This window comes from Suncus etruscus, chromosome 12 (assembly GCF_024139225.1).
Source record: "Suncus etruscus isolate mSunEtr1 chromosome 12, mSunEtr1.pri.cur, whole genome shotgun sequence".
NCBI classification, from domain to species: Eukaryota; Metazoa; Chordata; class Mammalia; order Eulipotyphla; family Soricidae; genus Suncus; species Suncus etruscus.
The window spans coordinates 12,964,170-12,981,632 of NC_064859.1; the positions used below are offsets into that span (position 1 = coordinate 12,964,170).

Here is a 17,463-nt window from a genome sequence, read left to right on the forward strand (position 1 = left end):
TTTCTCAAATTTCTTCTGGCAGTATAACACTGAGTACATGAGTACGTGAGCCGAGGAAGCAGCACTTGGATGTCATCAAGTACTGATTGATTCCACCTCGTTTCGAGTAGGCAGATGACCTAGTCATTAGTTTACTAGTCTAACGTGTGTAATGAATCATCATCAGCATGAATCCGTGTAATTACATATAAAGTATAGTATGGATTCATAAAAGTAGAAAGCACTAAACAGTTAATATTCCAAGTCCTAGTTTGTTTCCTGAGGATGTGAAACATTTTTGTTGACATATGTCCTAACTGATATTTCTCAAACCTATAAATTCCTTATCCCATTGGAAACTATTCTATGTCACCTGAACTTCCTCAAGGACTACTAGTGCTGTTTCCTTTCACTTTCAAGTTTTTTTTAGACTTCTGTTGAGAATGTGCTATTCCATTGTAATGTAAACTACCTGCATGTGGTACTGTTTTATTCATCTTTGGTACCTGTACCACATGGTTTGTATAAGGATGTTCGATTAGTATGTACAGAATGAATGAAAGTAAAAGATTTATACTTTCTATACCTAAAATGGTCTCTCTCAGCCATTACCCGCAGTTGAGTGCATACTCAATTTTTAAGACACCTCAAGAGTGTTTTTTTTTTTATCCACGAACCTGTTCTTTTGGCCTTTCAAATAAAACCAGCCAGCGTATGGTTTTTAAAAACTGAGATGTCATTTGAATGCACTCGTAAGTTTTTTAAGTCTACTTAATTACAGGTTGTTACAATAATTAGTTTTTCAATGGGCTCTTGGGATGTTCTCTAAATAGGGACGTTAGGTTACTGATCTTTTAGGAAAGGTGATAAATTAACCTTTCAGTGAATAACATGTATAGTTGCAAGGAACAGTGATGGAACTTGTTTCACTGCAAAGTGAGTATGGATACCACGGCAGGCAAACTTTAGTTTCATTTGTTCCATTATCCTTAAACAGTTGTCAATAGATACAAAAGCATTACTTGTTTGCTACAGACATTTTCACATATTTTCAGTTATTTTCCCTCCTACAAATTGACTTTAGAGTTTATTATAATCATATCACTATTCTGAGTTCAGAGAATAAGTAAATTCTGCAACCTTAAAAAACAAAACAAAACAAAACTCCAGATGGCTATAAAGAAAAAAATTTCTGCAAACATGTCTGCTAGTTCTAGACAACAATCTCTATCTCAGGACCTGATGGGGAAAAATACTAAGATTTATGCTTTTATAACATTAACTGGAAATATTCTTGATCATTAAAGATATAGAATAATGCAGAACTGGGGTTTTGACTAATGCAAATTTAACAACAATACCTCGACCCCCATTAAATATACAGATGCCACCGTCTCTTCCATCGTGGATCTTGTTTCTTCGGAGTGTAGGATTACTGTCTGTCTTGATCCACACTCCTGCCATTGCATTGTCAAAGATTTCATTGTCTTCTATACAGCCTAGGCCTATGAATGCAAAAATTCAGGTGTTATTTAGAAAGTAAATTTCTAAAAACCGTGAATATGGAGAAAACGATGATGGATCATCTACGTACCAGAATTATAAACTAGAATTCCACCATTCTGTCCTCCCCAGATTTTATTGCGTCTAATTTTGGGGTTGCTGCCAGTCCTATGGACAAAACAGAAAATAATGCCATTTCATTTGCTCTCACTCTGACAAATGGTATTAGATGAGGGATGTTTGACTCCTATATTCCTTATTAATTACCCCCTCATGGAAAATCCACATCACACATAGCCAGAAGGAATAATATACTTTCTTCCCTTCGAGATGCTCTGAGAACTTTTTCCCAGTGGGCTCCTTCTATGGCACTCTGGGAACGGGCCCAAAGACCAGAATGAAACCAAAACTCTCCAATGATAATATTTGTAGTGGTTGAAAGCTGCTTGCTCAGGGGTTACTCCTGGCCGTCTGCTCAGAAATAGCTCCTGGCAGGGCACGGGGGACCATATGGGACACCAGGATTCGAACCAACCACCTTTGGTCCTGGATCGGCTGCTTGCAAGGCAAACGCTGCTGTGCTATCTCTCCCGGCCCATCCTGCTTGATTCTTTAACAGGACATATTTAGCTGCTGATTATTGTTACTGCACTGTCACCCCCCCCCCCATCTTCCTGTGTAATCTAGCCTGGGGGTAAGACCTGCCCATTTCTGGGAGGGGTCTTTGGGAGGTATCAAGGTATCCTCAGGGACAGGAAGAAGATCTGGAGGAGAGACAGAGAGATTCAGGAAGAGAGGGCTGGTAGGATGGAGAGTTAGGACAGACAAGGTTTTGAATGCAGGGCTGATTAAGCATCCAGCGTGAAAGGTTAGGATAGAAGCCACACATGTTGGCTAGGGCCTGAATAAAGCTGATCTCCTGAAACCTGTCTGTGAATCATTTTCTCACTGTAATCCTGAACCCTCAGACCCGCCGGCTGAAAACAGTTGTAGATGCATTGTCTGAGCTGGAGGAGAAAGACCCCTCCATCCATCCATCCCACCACCATCCAGCCCCATCCAGGGATGTAATTCAACACTGCATGATCTTATAATATCTAAACTGGGGTTAAATCACATTATTTTGGTAGACATATATAAAAGGTGAAGTATTATGAGGACTAGAAATACAACAGCTTAAGAACTGTTGAAATGGGGCTGGAGAGATAGCATGGAGGTAAGGTGTTTGCCTTGCATGCAGAAGGACGGTGGTTCGAATCCCAGCATCCCATATGGTCCCCCAACCCTGCCAGGAGCGATTTCTGAGCATAGAGCCAGGTGTAACCCCTGAGCGCTGCCAGGTGTGACCCAAAAACAAAAACAAACAAGAAAAAGAACTGTTGAACAGGAGCCGGAGAGATAGCATAGCGGTAGGGTGTTTGCCTTGCACAAGGCCAACCCAGGAGACAGTTGTTTGATTCTTGGCATCCCATATGGTCTCCCCGAGGCTGCCAGGGGTGATTTTTGAGTGCAGAGCCAGGAGTAACCCCTGAACACCACTAGGTATCACCCAAAAACCAAAAAAAAAAAAAAAAAAAAAAAAGTAAAAACAGGAAAGAGGCAGGTAAAATTGTTAATCTTACAGAAACAGCACAAAAAGTGATCAGCGTAAACAGAGTAGAACTCATTTTTCCCTTTCTCCTGTTATCAGAGAATGTGCTCAATCACCGTCTATCTCTGGCCAAACCTTAACCCCCTCATATTTTTTTTTTTTTTTTTTTTTTTTTTTTTTGGTTTTTGGGTCACACCCGGCATTGCTCAGGGGTTACTCCTGGCTGTCTGCTCAGAAATAGCTCCTGGCAGGCACGGGGGACCATATGGGACACCAGGATTCGAACCAATCACCTTTGGTCCTGGATCGGCCGTTTGCAAGGCAAATGCCGCTGTGCTATCTCTCCGGGCCCCCCCTCATATTTTTTACACAATCTCCTACCCTTCCAATTATGAAGTATGATGGAGTACACCAGTACTTGATATGGCTGTATACTATGTTGACAGAACAGGAATCTGCTTTCCAGAATCTGCTGCACACGCTTGCAGTCTCTATACACATCTAGTGATAAAGATTAAGTATGGAATAACACGATTTCTTCCATTTACTCCTTGCTACCTTCCCTAAATTCAAGGTGGACTCACCTTATCTGAACCCCTGAATACATATGATTATAGATATCATTGTCTTCTAGCACTCCATGTCCATTGTCATAAAAATACACACCGACCTAAAATGAAAAAAAAAAAAAAAAAAAAAACAATTGATTTTCAAGGAACCAAAAATATGGAACCTTGATTTTCAAGGAACCAAAAACAATGCTTTTGAAAAACAGTCCAAAATAACCATACCTGCTTGCCGCTGTGTATTCTGTTTCTTCTCAGAACTGGAGTGCTGCCGGTTGTTACCCAGACCCCTGCCAGAGTATTACTATAGACTTCGTTCTCTTCTATGACACCTTGTCCTTTTTCATGCTAAATCAAAGTTACAATGATTAATCCTCTCTTGTAGAAAAGCAAGCAGGTTATAGTGCACTTTTTCTTTAAAGGCAGCTATCACACACACAAGCATATGCAAGCACACATGAAATTCCAAGGGCTGCAGTGGAAGGCCCTGGTTTGATCCCTGGAGCCCATGGGTCATTACTTCTGACAGTCCCAGCACCACACTGGAAGAAACAACCAACAAAAATTCTCCATTTCCAGGCAGGGAGGGCGTTGCATGCAGAAGGACGGTGGTTCAAATCCCGGCATCCCATATGGTCCCCCGAGCCTGCCAGGTGCGATTTCTGGGCACAGACCCAGTAGTAACCCCTGAGTGCTGCAGGGTGTGACCCCAACCCCCCCCCCAAAAAAAAGAAACATTAAAAAATTCTCCATTTCCATTTTTCAGATTGACATACAATTACAAGAGCGATACTAGCAGGCAGGGAACTTGCTTTGCACACAGCTGACCTGGGCTTGAATTCAGTATCCCATATGGTCCTTGAGCTAGAAATAACCTCTGAGCATGGCTGGGTCTGCACCTTCCAACCCCTCCCAATAGGTATTAACATTTTTTGTAGTTTCTACATCATATATTTATCTCTCAAAGATTTGGGGTCCTTTTTATTTGGTTCTAGGCCACACCCAGTGATAGTAGGGGCTACTCCTGGCCGTGCTCCAGGGTAACCTGGAAATGAGGATGGAACCAGGGTCGCATCCTGTGCACAATCCATTGAGCTCTTACTGGGTCCAAGATCCCAATTCGTAAAGTTGGTTCCCCAAAAGTTTTGTACTGTCATTTCTTTTTTTGGTTTTTGGGTCACACCTGGCACTGTTCAGGGCTTACTCCTGGGTCTATGCTCAGAAATCGCTCCTAGCAAGCTCAGGGGACCAGATGGGATGCCGGGATTCGAACCACCATCCTTCATGCAAGGCAAACACCTTACCTCCATGCTATCTCTCTAGTCCCTGTATTGTCATTTATTTCTGTGTTTTTTTTTTTTTGGGCCACACCCTGTGACGCTCAGGGATTACTCCTGGTTATGCGCTCAGAAGTTGCTCCTGGCTTCTTGGGGGACCATATGGGACGCCGGGGGACCGAACCGCGGTCCATCCTAGGCTAGCGCAGGCAAGGCAGGCACCTTACCTCCAGCGCCACCGCCCGGCCCCCTATTTCTGTGTTTTTTTTTTTTTTTTTACTTTTAAATCTATTACAGTATGAGTTGCAGCAATCAAGTTTCTCCCCCCCACCCCAACACTCCAAGTTTCTTTAGCGAAAGGACATACTGAAGACCTCTCATTCAGTAAGATTTTGAAAACTTATTATTGACAAAATCCTACAAAATGTAAGGTTTTAGGTTATTAAGTATTTCTATTTTTAGCAGATTTTTTTGTTTGTTTTTTGGACCACACAGCACTCGGGTTACTCCTGACTCTGTGCAAAGGAATTGCTCCTGGCAGGCTCGCTGTACCATGTGGGATGCCAGGGGTGGAACCAGGGTTGGCTGTGTGCAAGACAAACACTCACCCCGCTGTGCTAATGCTCCAGCACCATTTCTGAAATTTTCTTTCTCTCTTTTTTTTTTTTGGTTTTTGGGCCACACCTGGTGACGCTCAGGGGTTACTCCTGGCTATGCACTCAGAAATCGCTCCTGGCTTGGGGAACCATATAGTATCTTGGGGGATCAAAACGCGGTCCGTCCTAGTTTACCATAAGGCAGATACCCTACAGCTTGTGCCCCCGCTCTGGCCCCATATTTCTAAAGTTTTCTTACTGCAATCAGTTGTAATGGTCTTAAGTATTACAGTAAGAGAACTATGTATACAGTATATAGGCTGTCAAGTTACAATGTTATTTTTCTATAGAAATTAAAATTACAAATGGACATTTTGAGGTCCAAGTTTAGAGTCATTATTTTTAGTGATATAGAGAGCTCTGTGACATTTCATAGACTTATCCAGTAGTCTAAATGGCAAGATCCCAGTGTAACAAATATAAAGACGGCCAATGTGAATTTAGCTTAAACTGCCAATTATCTCTGAAGACTTTGATAAAAAGATGTGCATAATTTAATCAGTGTTGAATAATTTTATTTAACACTATGCATTAAAGAAAATTAGGGGACATCTGCCTTGAAGGTGGACTACCAGGTTTGATCTGAAACCACACACAATTCCTAGAGCCTGCCAGAAGCAATCCCTGATCTATATCTGAATGTGGGCAAAAAACAAACAAGAAAACAAGTCATTCACTTACTGGCCGAAGAAAATAAGATTCTTGGTATTTTTTAAATATTAAAGGTAGTCATAAATTCATATACTAATAAAAACTGGCTGTAGTCTACTGAAAGATGAATATCGTAATTCATTCCCCATTCTTTGCTTGAGATTCTAGGACTGTATTCATTAACTTACCACGTAAATTCCTCCATGTTGACCATCATGAATTTTGTTATGTCGAACAATTGGACAACTGTTAGTCCTAATCTGAATTCCTGCTAATGCATTGCCTATTTAAAAATGAAAGTTATAGAGTCAACATACGGAGCCTGGTGAAATACAGGAAAAAATCTACATTAGATAGTAAAATCTTTCTTAAGATCTTGTAATGGGACAATATATAAAATTCTATATATTCATATTATACCAGATATAATATAAATATAACTTTGTACAAAACATATAAATATAATTTTGTACAATACATAAAACAGAAGAGCATAAAAAGGTATTGGAGGGTCATGGGCACTATGGAGTTACAAAAGATAGACTGGCTGGAGGCTTGGGAAGCTTTTGATTCTAGAAACTGCTACCTACTTCCTAATGAAGCCAAATAATTCTTGGTTATTTCTGTCTCCTAATACTAAGTGGGGAAACTTAGAAGTATGTATTTCTTTTTTTTTGGTTTCTGGGCCACACCCGGCAGTGCTCAGGGGTTACTCCTGGCTGTCTGCTCAGAAATAGCTCCTGGCAGGCACGGGGGGACCATATGGGACACCGGGATTCGAACCAACCACCTTTGGTCCTGGTTCGGCTGCTTGCAAGGCAAACGCCGCTGTGCTATCTCTTTGGGCCCAGAAGTATGTATTTCAAAGAGTTGACGTGACTATTAACTGACTTACTTCAGTGAAGGTGCTTGGAGCAGCAGCTTAATGTATGCTTTGTTAAGTATTTTCCTGGTGTAATCTCATGAATATATCCTTATCTAGCATACAGGCATCTAGTCGCTATTTACTGAATTAATACCCCCAAAATGTTAATTTTCCTTTTCAAGTTATTCCCAAGGTATAATAAACTAATATAAAATTATTTAAACATTATTAAACAATAAAATTAATAGAAGGAAAATGCAGATATTTCTTAATACTAGTATGTCTTAATATTAAAATTTATCTCTGGTATGTGGGATAGTCCTTGATATAAAATATTTAGTAAATGTTAAGTGAATAATAATCATGTAATATGGTAATTAAAAAGAAATCTGATATTTTCCACTTGGTTAGTTTCAAAGTAGCCTATTTTGCTAAAGTCAGGAAGACAGGTCATACTAAAAAATGTTATAGCACAAATCATATGCTTACCATAAATGTCATTTCCTTCAATAAGGCCTCTTCCATCACCAAAGATGTAAACTCCCCCTTGATTTCCATTAAATATAGAATTCCCCCTACAAACATGGACAATGATTAAAATGAGGGAATCAAACCAATATTTTTTAAGCTGTCTTTTAGTTTATTTTATAAGATATAAAATGAAGAGATAGCATGGAGGTAGGGCATTTGCCTTGCATGCAGGAGGATGGTGGTTCGAATCCCGGCATCCCATATGGTTCCCCGAGCCTGCCAGGAGTGATTTCTGAGGGAAGAACCAGGAGTGCTGCCGGGTGTGACCCAAAAACAAAAACACAAACAAACAAACAAACAAAAAAAACACCCAGAAAAAAGCCAGAACATATAAAGAATATTTTTAGTTGATTTTAGAAATATCTGAACATTAGCAAGCTGCCAATTCCAGAATCTACTTTCCTAAAGTCAGAGAGAGCAAACAAAAGTAAACTGTTAGCATGGCCCCTGTGCAAGGATGACATGCAAAAATTCGTGAAGCATTCATATTTTTTTAAAGTATTTTTTTTTGTTGGTTTTTGGGCCACACCCGGTGACGCTCTGGGGTTACTCCTGGCTATGCACTCAGAAGTCCCTCCTGGCTTGGGGGACCATATGGGACGCCGGGGGATCGAACCGCGGTCCGTCCTAGACTAACGCTGGCAAGGCAGACACCTTACCTCTAGTGCCACCGCGCTGGCCCCTTTTTTAAACTATTATATAAAAAAAAATTCTTGGGGCTGGAGAGATAACAGAGGTAGGGTGTTTGCCTTGCAAGCGGCCGACCCAGGATCAAAGGTGGTTCGAATCCCAGCATCCCATATGGTCCCCCGAACCTGCCAGGAGAGATTTCTGAGCAGATAGCCAGGAGTAACCAGAGTGCAGCTCGGTGTGGCCCCAAAACAAAACAAAAACATCCCCACAAAACCTTTTTGCATGCTTTCTGATTTAGTGTAATAGCTCCGGGGGTCAAAGAGACATCACAGCAGGTAAGGTCCAGCAATGCGTGCATATGTCCTGCACTTACTTGCCTGTGTGGTCCCTTGAGCATCACCAGGCGTTAATTCCTGATGCAGAATCAGGAGTGGCCCTAGAGCCTGTGGTTCTTGTGTTGTACCCCCACCCCCACCCCACTAACCCACTTGCCCTCATGAGAGAATCAAGGTTTTCTTTTTCGTTTTTGGGTCACACACGGCAGCGCTCAGGAATTACTCCTGGCAGGTTCGGGGGGGGACTATATGGGATGCCGGGATTCGAACCACTGTTCTTCCGCATGCAAGATAAACCGCCTTACCTCCATGCTATCTCTCCGGAGTTTTTTTGTTTTGTTTTGTTTTCTTATTTTTGTTTTTGGGCCACAACGGTGATACTCAGGGGTTATTCCTGGCTATGCACTCAGAAATTGATCCTGGCTTGAGGGACCATATGGGAAGCCGCCGGATTGAACCCAGGTCCATCTTAGGTCAACCTCATGCAAGGCAGACGCCCTACTGCTACGCTACTGCTCTGGCCTCAAGCATCAAGGTTTTCCGCTCAGAAATAGCTCCTGACAGGCACGGGGGAACCATATGGGACACCGGGATTCAAACCAACCACCTTTGGTCCTGGATCGGCTGCTTGCAAGGCAAACGCCACTGTGCTATCTCTCCGGGCCCAATATTTGGTATTTTCATACACTATTTTAATTGTAAGTTCTAAAAGATTGTGCAGACCCTAGGTGTAAAAAGGTTAAAAAAGACTGAGATCATTAAAAAAGGGGAAAAAAAGAAAGAACATCCAAAAATTAACACCATAGCAGTGTTTACTTGATGTATAGACTCTTACTATAACAGTATTTCATATTGGGCTGGAGCCAGAGTACAGCAGGTAAGGCACTACCGTATTTTCCGGTGTATAAGATGACTTTTGAAACGAAGAAAAAAAGTCAACCGAAAATTGGGGGTCATCTTATACGTCGAGTATATCCTGAAAAACGTTTCAATATGCCGCTAAACCAAAATCGTCTGGATATTGCCACAAAACGAATTTTCCAACTCGATCCTGCACCAATCACTGCAAGGCTGCTCGGACCGCCTCTCTAACTCAGCCAATCCAAGCAGGCGTTTGATGCCTACAAATTAGACAATGTTCTGTACCGAATCTACACTGTAAAAAGCCTGCTCAGATTGGCCAGAGTCAGAGAGGAAGTCTATTACAGTAGAACCTTTGAACCGTTGCTTGTTGCGATTGGCTCACTGTGGTACATAAAGTTGCAGCACAGGAACGTTCTGTCTCATACAGTGAATATAGGCCTAAACCTATGTTTTAACTAAAAATTAGGGGGTCCTCTTATACGCCGGAAAATATGGTAGTCTTGTATTTGGCTGACTAGGATTCAATCCCCAGCCATCTCATAGGGTCCCAGGAATGACTCCTCAGTGCAGAGTCAGGACTATCCTTTGAGAGCATCACCAGTGTGGCCCCAAATTAAAAAACAAAACAACCAAATACAATTATAAAGTAAGATATCATAATTTTATGTGGGGCCAAGAAAGCAGGCCCTATGGGTTGGAGTGCTTAATTGCTTCATATGCAGAAGCAATGGCACAATACCTAACACTGCAAAGTAAGGCATCTTGACTTCTTGAGCCAAATATATATATATATATTTTTTTTTTGTTTTTTGTTTTTTGGGCCACTCCCGTTTGACGCTCAGGGGTTACTCCTGGCTATGCGCTCAGAAATCGCTCCTGGCTTGAGGGGACCATATGGGACACCGGGGGATCGAACCGCGGTCCGTCCTACGCTAGCGCTTGCAAGGCAGACACCTTACCTCTAGCGCCACCTTCCCGGCCCCGAGCCAAACATATTTATTTAGGATTTTTTTTTTTTTTTGTGCTACACCTGACAGTGCTCAGTTCTGACTCCTGGTGGGCGGGAACCATGTGGAATGTTAGGAATCACACTACATGCCAAGCAAACACACTATCTGCTATGCTATTTGCCAGCTCCAGAAATAAACATTTTTCTTTTTAGGGGTGGGGTGTGACCCACACAATGGTAATGTGCTCAAGGATAACTCTTGGTGTTCTCCTGCTTAGGAAACCATTATGTGGTGCTGGGATCAAACTTGGATCAGCCCCATGCAAGGCAAGCTCCCTACCCACTGTGCATACTCTGGTCTCAGAAATAAGCATTATTGGGGCTGGACTGATAGCACAGTTGGTAGGGCATTTGCCTTGCATGCATCCAACCCAGGTTTGGTCCCTGGCATCCTGTATGGTCCACCACCTCCGAGCATGCTTGGAGTGATTTCTGAGCTCAGAGCTAGTAGTAACCCCTAAGCGCAGCTAGGTGTGGTCCAAAAGCCAAAAAAAGAAAAAAGCATTATTAATATTATTATTTTGGTTTTTGGGCCACACCCGTTTGATGCTCAGGAGTTACTCCTGGCTAAGTGCTCAGAAATTGCCCCTGGCTTGGGGGGACCATATGGGACGCCGGGGGTTCGAACCGTGGTCCTTCCTTGGCTAGCGCTTGCAAGGCAGACACCTTACCTCTAGCGCCACCTCATCGCCCCCCTATTATTATTATTTTGGATTTTGGGTCACACCCAGTAGCGCTCAGGGGTCATTCCTGGCTCTATGCTCACAAATTGCTCCTGGGGGTCTCGGGGGACCATATGGGATGCTGGGATTTGAACCACTGTCCTTCTGCATGCAAGGCAAACGCCCTACCTCCATACTATCTCTTGGCCCCGAAAAAAGCATTATTAATGAAAACAATTTGTCAGGCAACCAGACACTGCTGTATAATCACATAAATTAGACTTTTGTCTACAAGTAAAAAAAATACATTCAGAACAGTCAGATGTCTAGAAAAATACTGAGAGTTAAAGCTTAATGACTTACAGCATAAACCCAAATAATACCCATCTAGTATCATAATAAATACCTTATTGTTGGGTCACTATTCGAGGTAATCCATACCCCTGCAAAGTTGTTTGCATAGATCTTATTCTCTATAAACTGTCCTCTTCCTTTTTCATGGACATATATTCCTCCAGTCTGTCCATGATGAATCTCACATCGAACCACTGTGGGGTTAGCGTAGGCTTTTACTTCAAAGCCTGCTATCCTGTTTCTGTGTATGTTGCAGCTTTCAAAGTAACCCTGAGAGAAATAAGAAATTCAACATGTAGGTCAGGCAATTTTCTTCCAAAAACTGACATTGGAAAAAATTTAATTTCAACTGTTAAACACGGAAGGAAACAAATTTATTTAGTCAGTTAGTTTTTAGTTTTGGGGGCCACACCCACCGGCACTCAGTGATTATGCCTGGCTCTGCACTCAGAAATCACTCCTGGGGGCCGGGCGGTGGCGCTAAAGGTAAGGTGCCTGCCTTGCCTGCGGTAGCCTTGGATGGACCGCAGTTCGATCCCCCGGTGTCCCATATGGTCCCCCAAGCCAGGAGCAACTTCTGAGCACATAGCCAGGAGTAACCCCTGAGCGTTACCGGGTATGACCCAAAAACCAAAAAAAAAAAAAAAAAAAAAAAAAAAAAAAAAAAAAGAAAAGAAATCACTCCTGGCAGGTTCAAGGGACCATATGTGACGCCGGGAATTGAACCTGGGCCTTCCTGGATCAGCCTCCTGCAAGGTAAATGCCCTACTGCTCTGCTATCTCTCCAGCCCAAACACATGTTTTTAATAAGACAAAGATCTACAAATCCTCTAATTAGTTTGAGTAGATTCAAAGCAAGGGAAAAGAAAAATCAGTGAGTGTGGACTGGAGTGAGAGAAGAGCAGACAGGGCACTTGCCTTGCATGTGGCCAACCAGGTTAGATCCCTGGCATGCCATATGGTCTCCTACCCCTGAGCACTGCCAGGCTTAAGTATTGAAGGAGAAGCCATTAGTAACCCCTGAGCTTTGCTGGGTGTACCCTCAAACCCAAAAACAGATCAATAAAAGGAAAAGGAAATCAAGGGAGCCTGGGGCTGGAGCTACAGAATAGCGGTAGGGTGTTTGCCTTGCATGAGGCCAACCTGGGACAGACTGGGGTTCGCTTCCTGGCATACCATGTAATTCCCTGAGGCTGCCAGGAGCAATTTCTGAGTGCAGAGCCAGAAGTAACTGAGTGCTGCTAGTGTGGCCCCCACCTCCAAATAAAATAAAACAAGAGAGTACTTCCAAAAGTCTTCTCAAGCCCCCCTCCAGCCCACTTGTTAGATCAAGGATCAGAATAACAATGACAACTCAAATCTGTAGGCACTTGTAGAGATCGAAGTCTGGCTCTTCTGATAGGCAGAGAAGTTACTGAGGCCTGGCTGTGTGATACCAATCAGTTTAGACCTGAGATATAGGGTTGAGGAACAAGGCTGGGCGCCTGATCTCGATTATAAAACGATCCAGCAGCTACTATAGAAAATCACTGTGACATAGAGAACACCAACTGGGCCTTTCAAAAGGTCATTAATTCCAGATTTTCTTCTTTTTTTTTTTTTTTTTTTTTTGCTTTTTGGGCCACACCCGGTGACACTCAGGGGTTACTCCTGTCTATGCACTCAGAAATCACTCCTGGCATGGGGGACCATATGGGATACCAGGAGATCGAACCCAGGTCTGTCCTAGGTTAGCATGTGCAAGGCAAACACCCTACCGCCTGTGCCACGGCTCCGGCCCATCAATTCCAGATTTTAAAAACTTTAGCAATTTAACGGATGAAATGAAACTGCCTAGAGTCCTTGCATATTCAAGGAAGAAAAATGGGCCACAGAGAGCACTTAGCTTTTGGATTAGTTGGTCTATTTGTAATGCAGTTCACTGGCATTTGAAGCTATTTCCAATTAGGCTGTATTTATAGTTATATGAGCTATATTTAAAGTATGACAAGCTTAAAAAAAAAGATGAAACGTGTTAATCCTAAATCCAATCTGCCAGTAGGAACAGATTTTGTTTCCTAATGAAGGAAATTTTAAAAAGCTTATAAAATTCTACACTACAGGGGCCGGGTAGGTGGCGCTGGAGGTAAGGTGTCTGCCTTGCAAGCGCTAGCCAAGGAAGGACCTCGGTTCGATCCCCCGGCGTCCCATATGGTCCCCCCAAGCCAGGGGCGATTTCTGAGCACATAGCCAGGAGTAACCCCTGAGCGTCAAACGGGTGTGGCCCAAAAACCAAAAAAAAAAAAAAAAAAAAAATTCTACACTACAAGTCAATTACAGGGACTGGAGCAATAGCGCAGTGGTAAGGCGTTTTTGCCTTGCACATGGCTGATCCGGACGAACCTCCGTTCGATCCCTGGCATCCCATATGGTCTCCAAGCTAGGAGTGAGTTATGAGTGCAAAGCCAGGAGTAACCACTGAACATCACCAGGAGTGACCCAACTCCCCCCCCAAATCAATTACAGCACCCTAACATATGAAGGACACTCACTTTCACACTATGTAGTTAGATTTCATTATTTGACTTTGCGTGTGTGCCATCCAATTGTACTTAAATTTGAGAAGACATAGATAGGTCCAAAGTCATATGATTTAAAAAACAGCAGAGGCCAGGGGTCAGTGCAATAACACAGCAATGGAGTATTTGCCTTGCATGTGGCCAACCTGGGATGGACCTGGATTCAATTTCCAGCATCCCATATGATCGTCGAGCCTGCTAGGAACGATTTCTTTCTTTCCTTTTTTTTTTTTTTGGTTTTTGGGTCACACCTGGGAGCACTTAGGGGTCCATATGGGATGTCGGGATTTGACCCACCATCCTTCTGCATCTAAGGCAGACGCCCTACCGCTGTGCTATCTCTCTGGCCCCATAGGAGCGATTTCTGAGCACAGAGACAGAAGTAACCCTTGAGCACCACTGACTGTGGCCCCAAAACAAAAACAAAAGACCCACAACAGTAAAGTATCACGTTTATTTATTTTGCTCATCCAATATTATTATGCCACATTTTAAATCTATTCCCTTGCTTATAAATTGGAGTTATTGTGAAATACCAAGAAAGTAATGCAAGGTACACATCTTATTTTTCATTTGATTTTTGGACCACACATAGTGTGACTCATACAGGGTGACTCATAAATCTTGACTCAGAAATCAATGGCAGGCTCAGGGAACCACATGGGATGCTGGGAATTGAATCCAGGTCCGTTCCAGATTGGCTGCATGCAAGGCAAATAAATGCCTTTGCATGTGCTATTGCTCCAGCCCTAAGGTACACATCTTTAGCAAACTGTAGAATGTTGTAGAATGTACCAACTATATAACTATTAAAAAAATAAACCCCGGGCCCGAAGAGATAGCACAGCGGCGTTTGCCTTGCAAGCAGCCGATTCAGGACCAAAGGTGGTTGGTTCAAATCCCGGTGTCCCATATGGTCCCCGGTGCCTGCCAGGAGCTATTTCTGAGCAGACAGCCAGGAGTAACCCCTGAGCAATGCCGGGTGTGGCCCAAAAACAAAAAACAAAACAAAACAAAACATAATAAAACAAAAAAAATAAACCCCAAAAGTATAGTAGTATAGTAAAATGTCAGAGCCTCCCCCATTCCCCCCAAAATCAGACATAAAAAGTTCTATCTTCTTAGACAAACACACACACACACCACTGCTGATTTTTTTTAAATGTCAGAGCCTCCCCCATACCCCCCAAAATCAGACATAAAAGTTCTATCTTCACACACACACACACACACACACACACACACACACCACTGCTGATTTTTTTGGGGGGTGGGGTGGGGCACACCCAGCTGTGCTCAGGATTTAGACCAGGCAGGGCTTCAGGGGAAAAGAATGTGGTACTGAAAATCAATCCTGGGCTGAATGCATGCTGAATGCATGAATGCTTATCTACTATACTATATTACGTCTAGCCCCTCTATTTCTCTTTAATTAATAAGTGTTGCCTACCAAAATAAATTCATTAGGAGTAAAGTTTATGTCAAGTTAATAAATAAGACCGTATTTCTCAAAGCATATGCCACAATTTTGTAATTGAACTCAGATAATCTGGTGGTGAGAAATACTGAAACTTATTTGAAGCGGAACAGATTTTTTTTCTGTTGAATATATCCTTACCATGCCATGATCAAATGTGAATACACCAACGTCACGACCGTGATGAATATGATTCCGTCTAATAATTGGATTTCCATGGTTTTTAACCCAAATCCCAGCTAAAGCATTATTGGAAATTTCATTATCCTCATATATTCCCTGTAATGAATCAGAGGGAGACATGAGTAGGAATCTAAAAAAATGTTTTATAAAGAAAACATGCCCCCGAAAGACGTAAAAGTACCTGTGCATGATCTGTTATATAGAGTCCGACGTTCTCACAGTCGCTGATATTACAGTGCTTGATAGTCGGACACGCTCCCTGCCCGCTCACACACACTGCAGAGCCGACTGGACAAAGACAGGAGAGTTAAAGCCAATCAGGCAGAAGATTTCAACGACTTCACTCGTCGAACAAGAAAATGTTCAGGGAACACTAACCTGTACATGTACTTCGGATGATGCAGTGGTCAATAATAGGGCTACAATTTACTGTGATCTCTAGGCAGTGGTGTGCGTTATGGTGTTGAGCAGATTTGTCATCAGGGTTAAACTGAAAAGTAGAAATATTTTTTGAAGAGAAACCACCACTGCCTTAATGATTTTATTTTTTTGCCCCCCCCCCCCAGCCTTAATGATTTTAGTGATTTTAACATACATCTGAAAGATTAAAATGTCTTACTCTTATTGTCATATATCCAACATAAGCATCCTCAGAACCTTCCATAAAAACGAAGGTCGAGTCTCTAGTGTTTTCGATGATAACTTTGTCTGCTACTTTCCCAGGTGCTGTGGGGGAACATTTGAGAACATAATTAGTGTATTATCTTTATCAGAAAGATGAACAGAAGCTAGATTTGTCTGGGGGAAGAGAAAGGTACCCAGGATCTCATACACACCAGGAATGTGTTCTTCTACCACTGAGGTACATTCCCAGAATAAAAAGAGAAGAATTTGAACCAGCAAAAATGCTGTTCCATAAAACAAGCAACAGAAAACAGAAGGTCCCACCAACACTTTTGGGTCCATATCCAGCGGAGGTGGGGAATGCTCACACTGGCTCCAACACCAATATTGGATATATTAATACCATACCGAGGTCCAGTATAGAAAGTTGTGCTCCAGCCCTATGAGGCACCTCTCTGGTTCATTGAACCTGTGTCCTTTTTGGGGGAGGAGGGTCTTAGCAGTGCTCAGGGGCTACTTAATAGATCTGGCTCTTTACTCAGAAATTCTTTACTCAGGAATCACTCCTGCAGGTGCTGAGGGGACCCTATGAGATGCCAGGAATGAAATCTGGGTTGGCTGCATGCAAAGCAGGTGTCATACCTGCTGCACTCTCTCTCTAGCCCAAAACCCTTTGTCTTGTTTCCAAGTTGGGTTCAATTTGAAGAAGGAAACAAAAACACAAATTTGGGCCAGAGTGATAGCACAGAGAGTAGGTAGGGCCTTGCAAAGGTCCAGCCTGGGTTCAATTCCCGGCATCTCATATGGTCACCAAGCTTGCCAGGAATAATTTTCTTTTTTTTTCTTTTGTAGTTTATTTAATAATTGATTGGTTTTTGGGCCACACCCGGCAATGCTCAATGGTTACTCCTGGCTATGTGCTCAGAAATTGCTCCTGGCAAGCTCGGGGGATCATATGGGATGCCAGGAATCGAGCCGGGTCTGTCCTGGGTTGGCCGCATGCAAAGCAAATGCCTTACCGCTGTGCCTATCTCTCCAGCCCTCCAATGATTTCTTTTGCCTTTTTTTTTTTTTTTTTCCTCTTTGGGGCCACACCTGGTGATGCTCAGGAGTTATTCCTAACTTTGGAGACCATATGGGATGCT

At 42.7% G+C, this 17,463-nt stretch overlaps 1 protein-coding gene across 1 annotated transcript in view; it reads right to left on the bottom strand.

Annotated features, from left to right (window-relative positions):
- FBXO11 (F-box protein 11) overlaps nucleotides 1–17,463 on the bottom strand; it is an 81,993-nt gene that overhangs the window by 3,873 nt on the left and 60,657 nt on the right. Inside the window, exons 8-18 of the mRNA XM_049784340.1 lie at nucleotides 16,314–16,420; nucleotides 16,073–16,184; nucleotides 15,876–15,982; nucleotides 15,653–15,790; nucleotides 11,529–11,746; nucleotides 7,578–7,663; nucleotides 6,412–6,506; nucleotides 3,865–3,987; nucleotides 3,658–3,743; nucleotides 1,574–1,650; nucleotides 1,341–1,484 (exon numbers count right to left, since the gene is read on the bottom strand). Of these exons, the coding sequence (XP_049640297.1) occupies nucleotides 1,341–1,484; nucleotides 1,574–1,650; nucleotides 3,658–3,743; nucleotides 3,865–3,987; nucleotides 6,412–6,506; nucleotides 7,578–7,663; nucleotides 11,529–11,746; nucleotides 15,653–15,790; nucleotides 15,876–15,982; nucleotides 16,073–16,184; nucleotides 16,314–16,420 (1,293 nt within the window). The remainder of the gene's footprint in view (nucleotides 1–1,340; nucleotides 1,485–1,573; nucleotides 1,651–3,657; nucleotides 3,744–3,864; nucleotides 3,988–6,411; nucleotides 6,507–7,577; nucleotides 7,664–11,528; nucleotides 11,747–15,652; nucleotides 15,791–15,875; nucleotides 15,983–16,072; nucleotides 16,185–16,313; nucleotides 16,421–17,463) is intronic.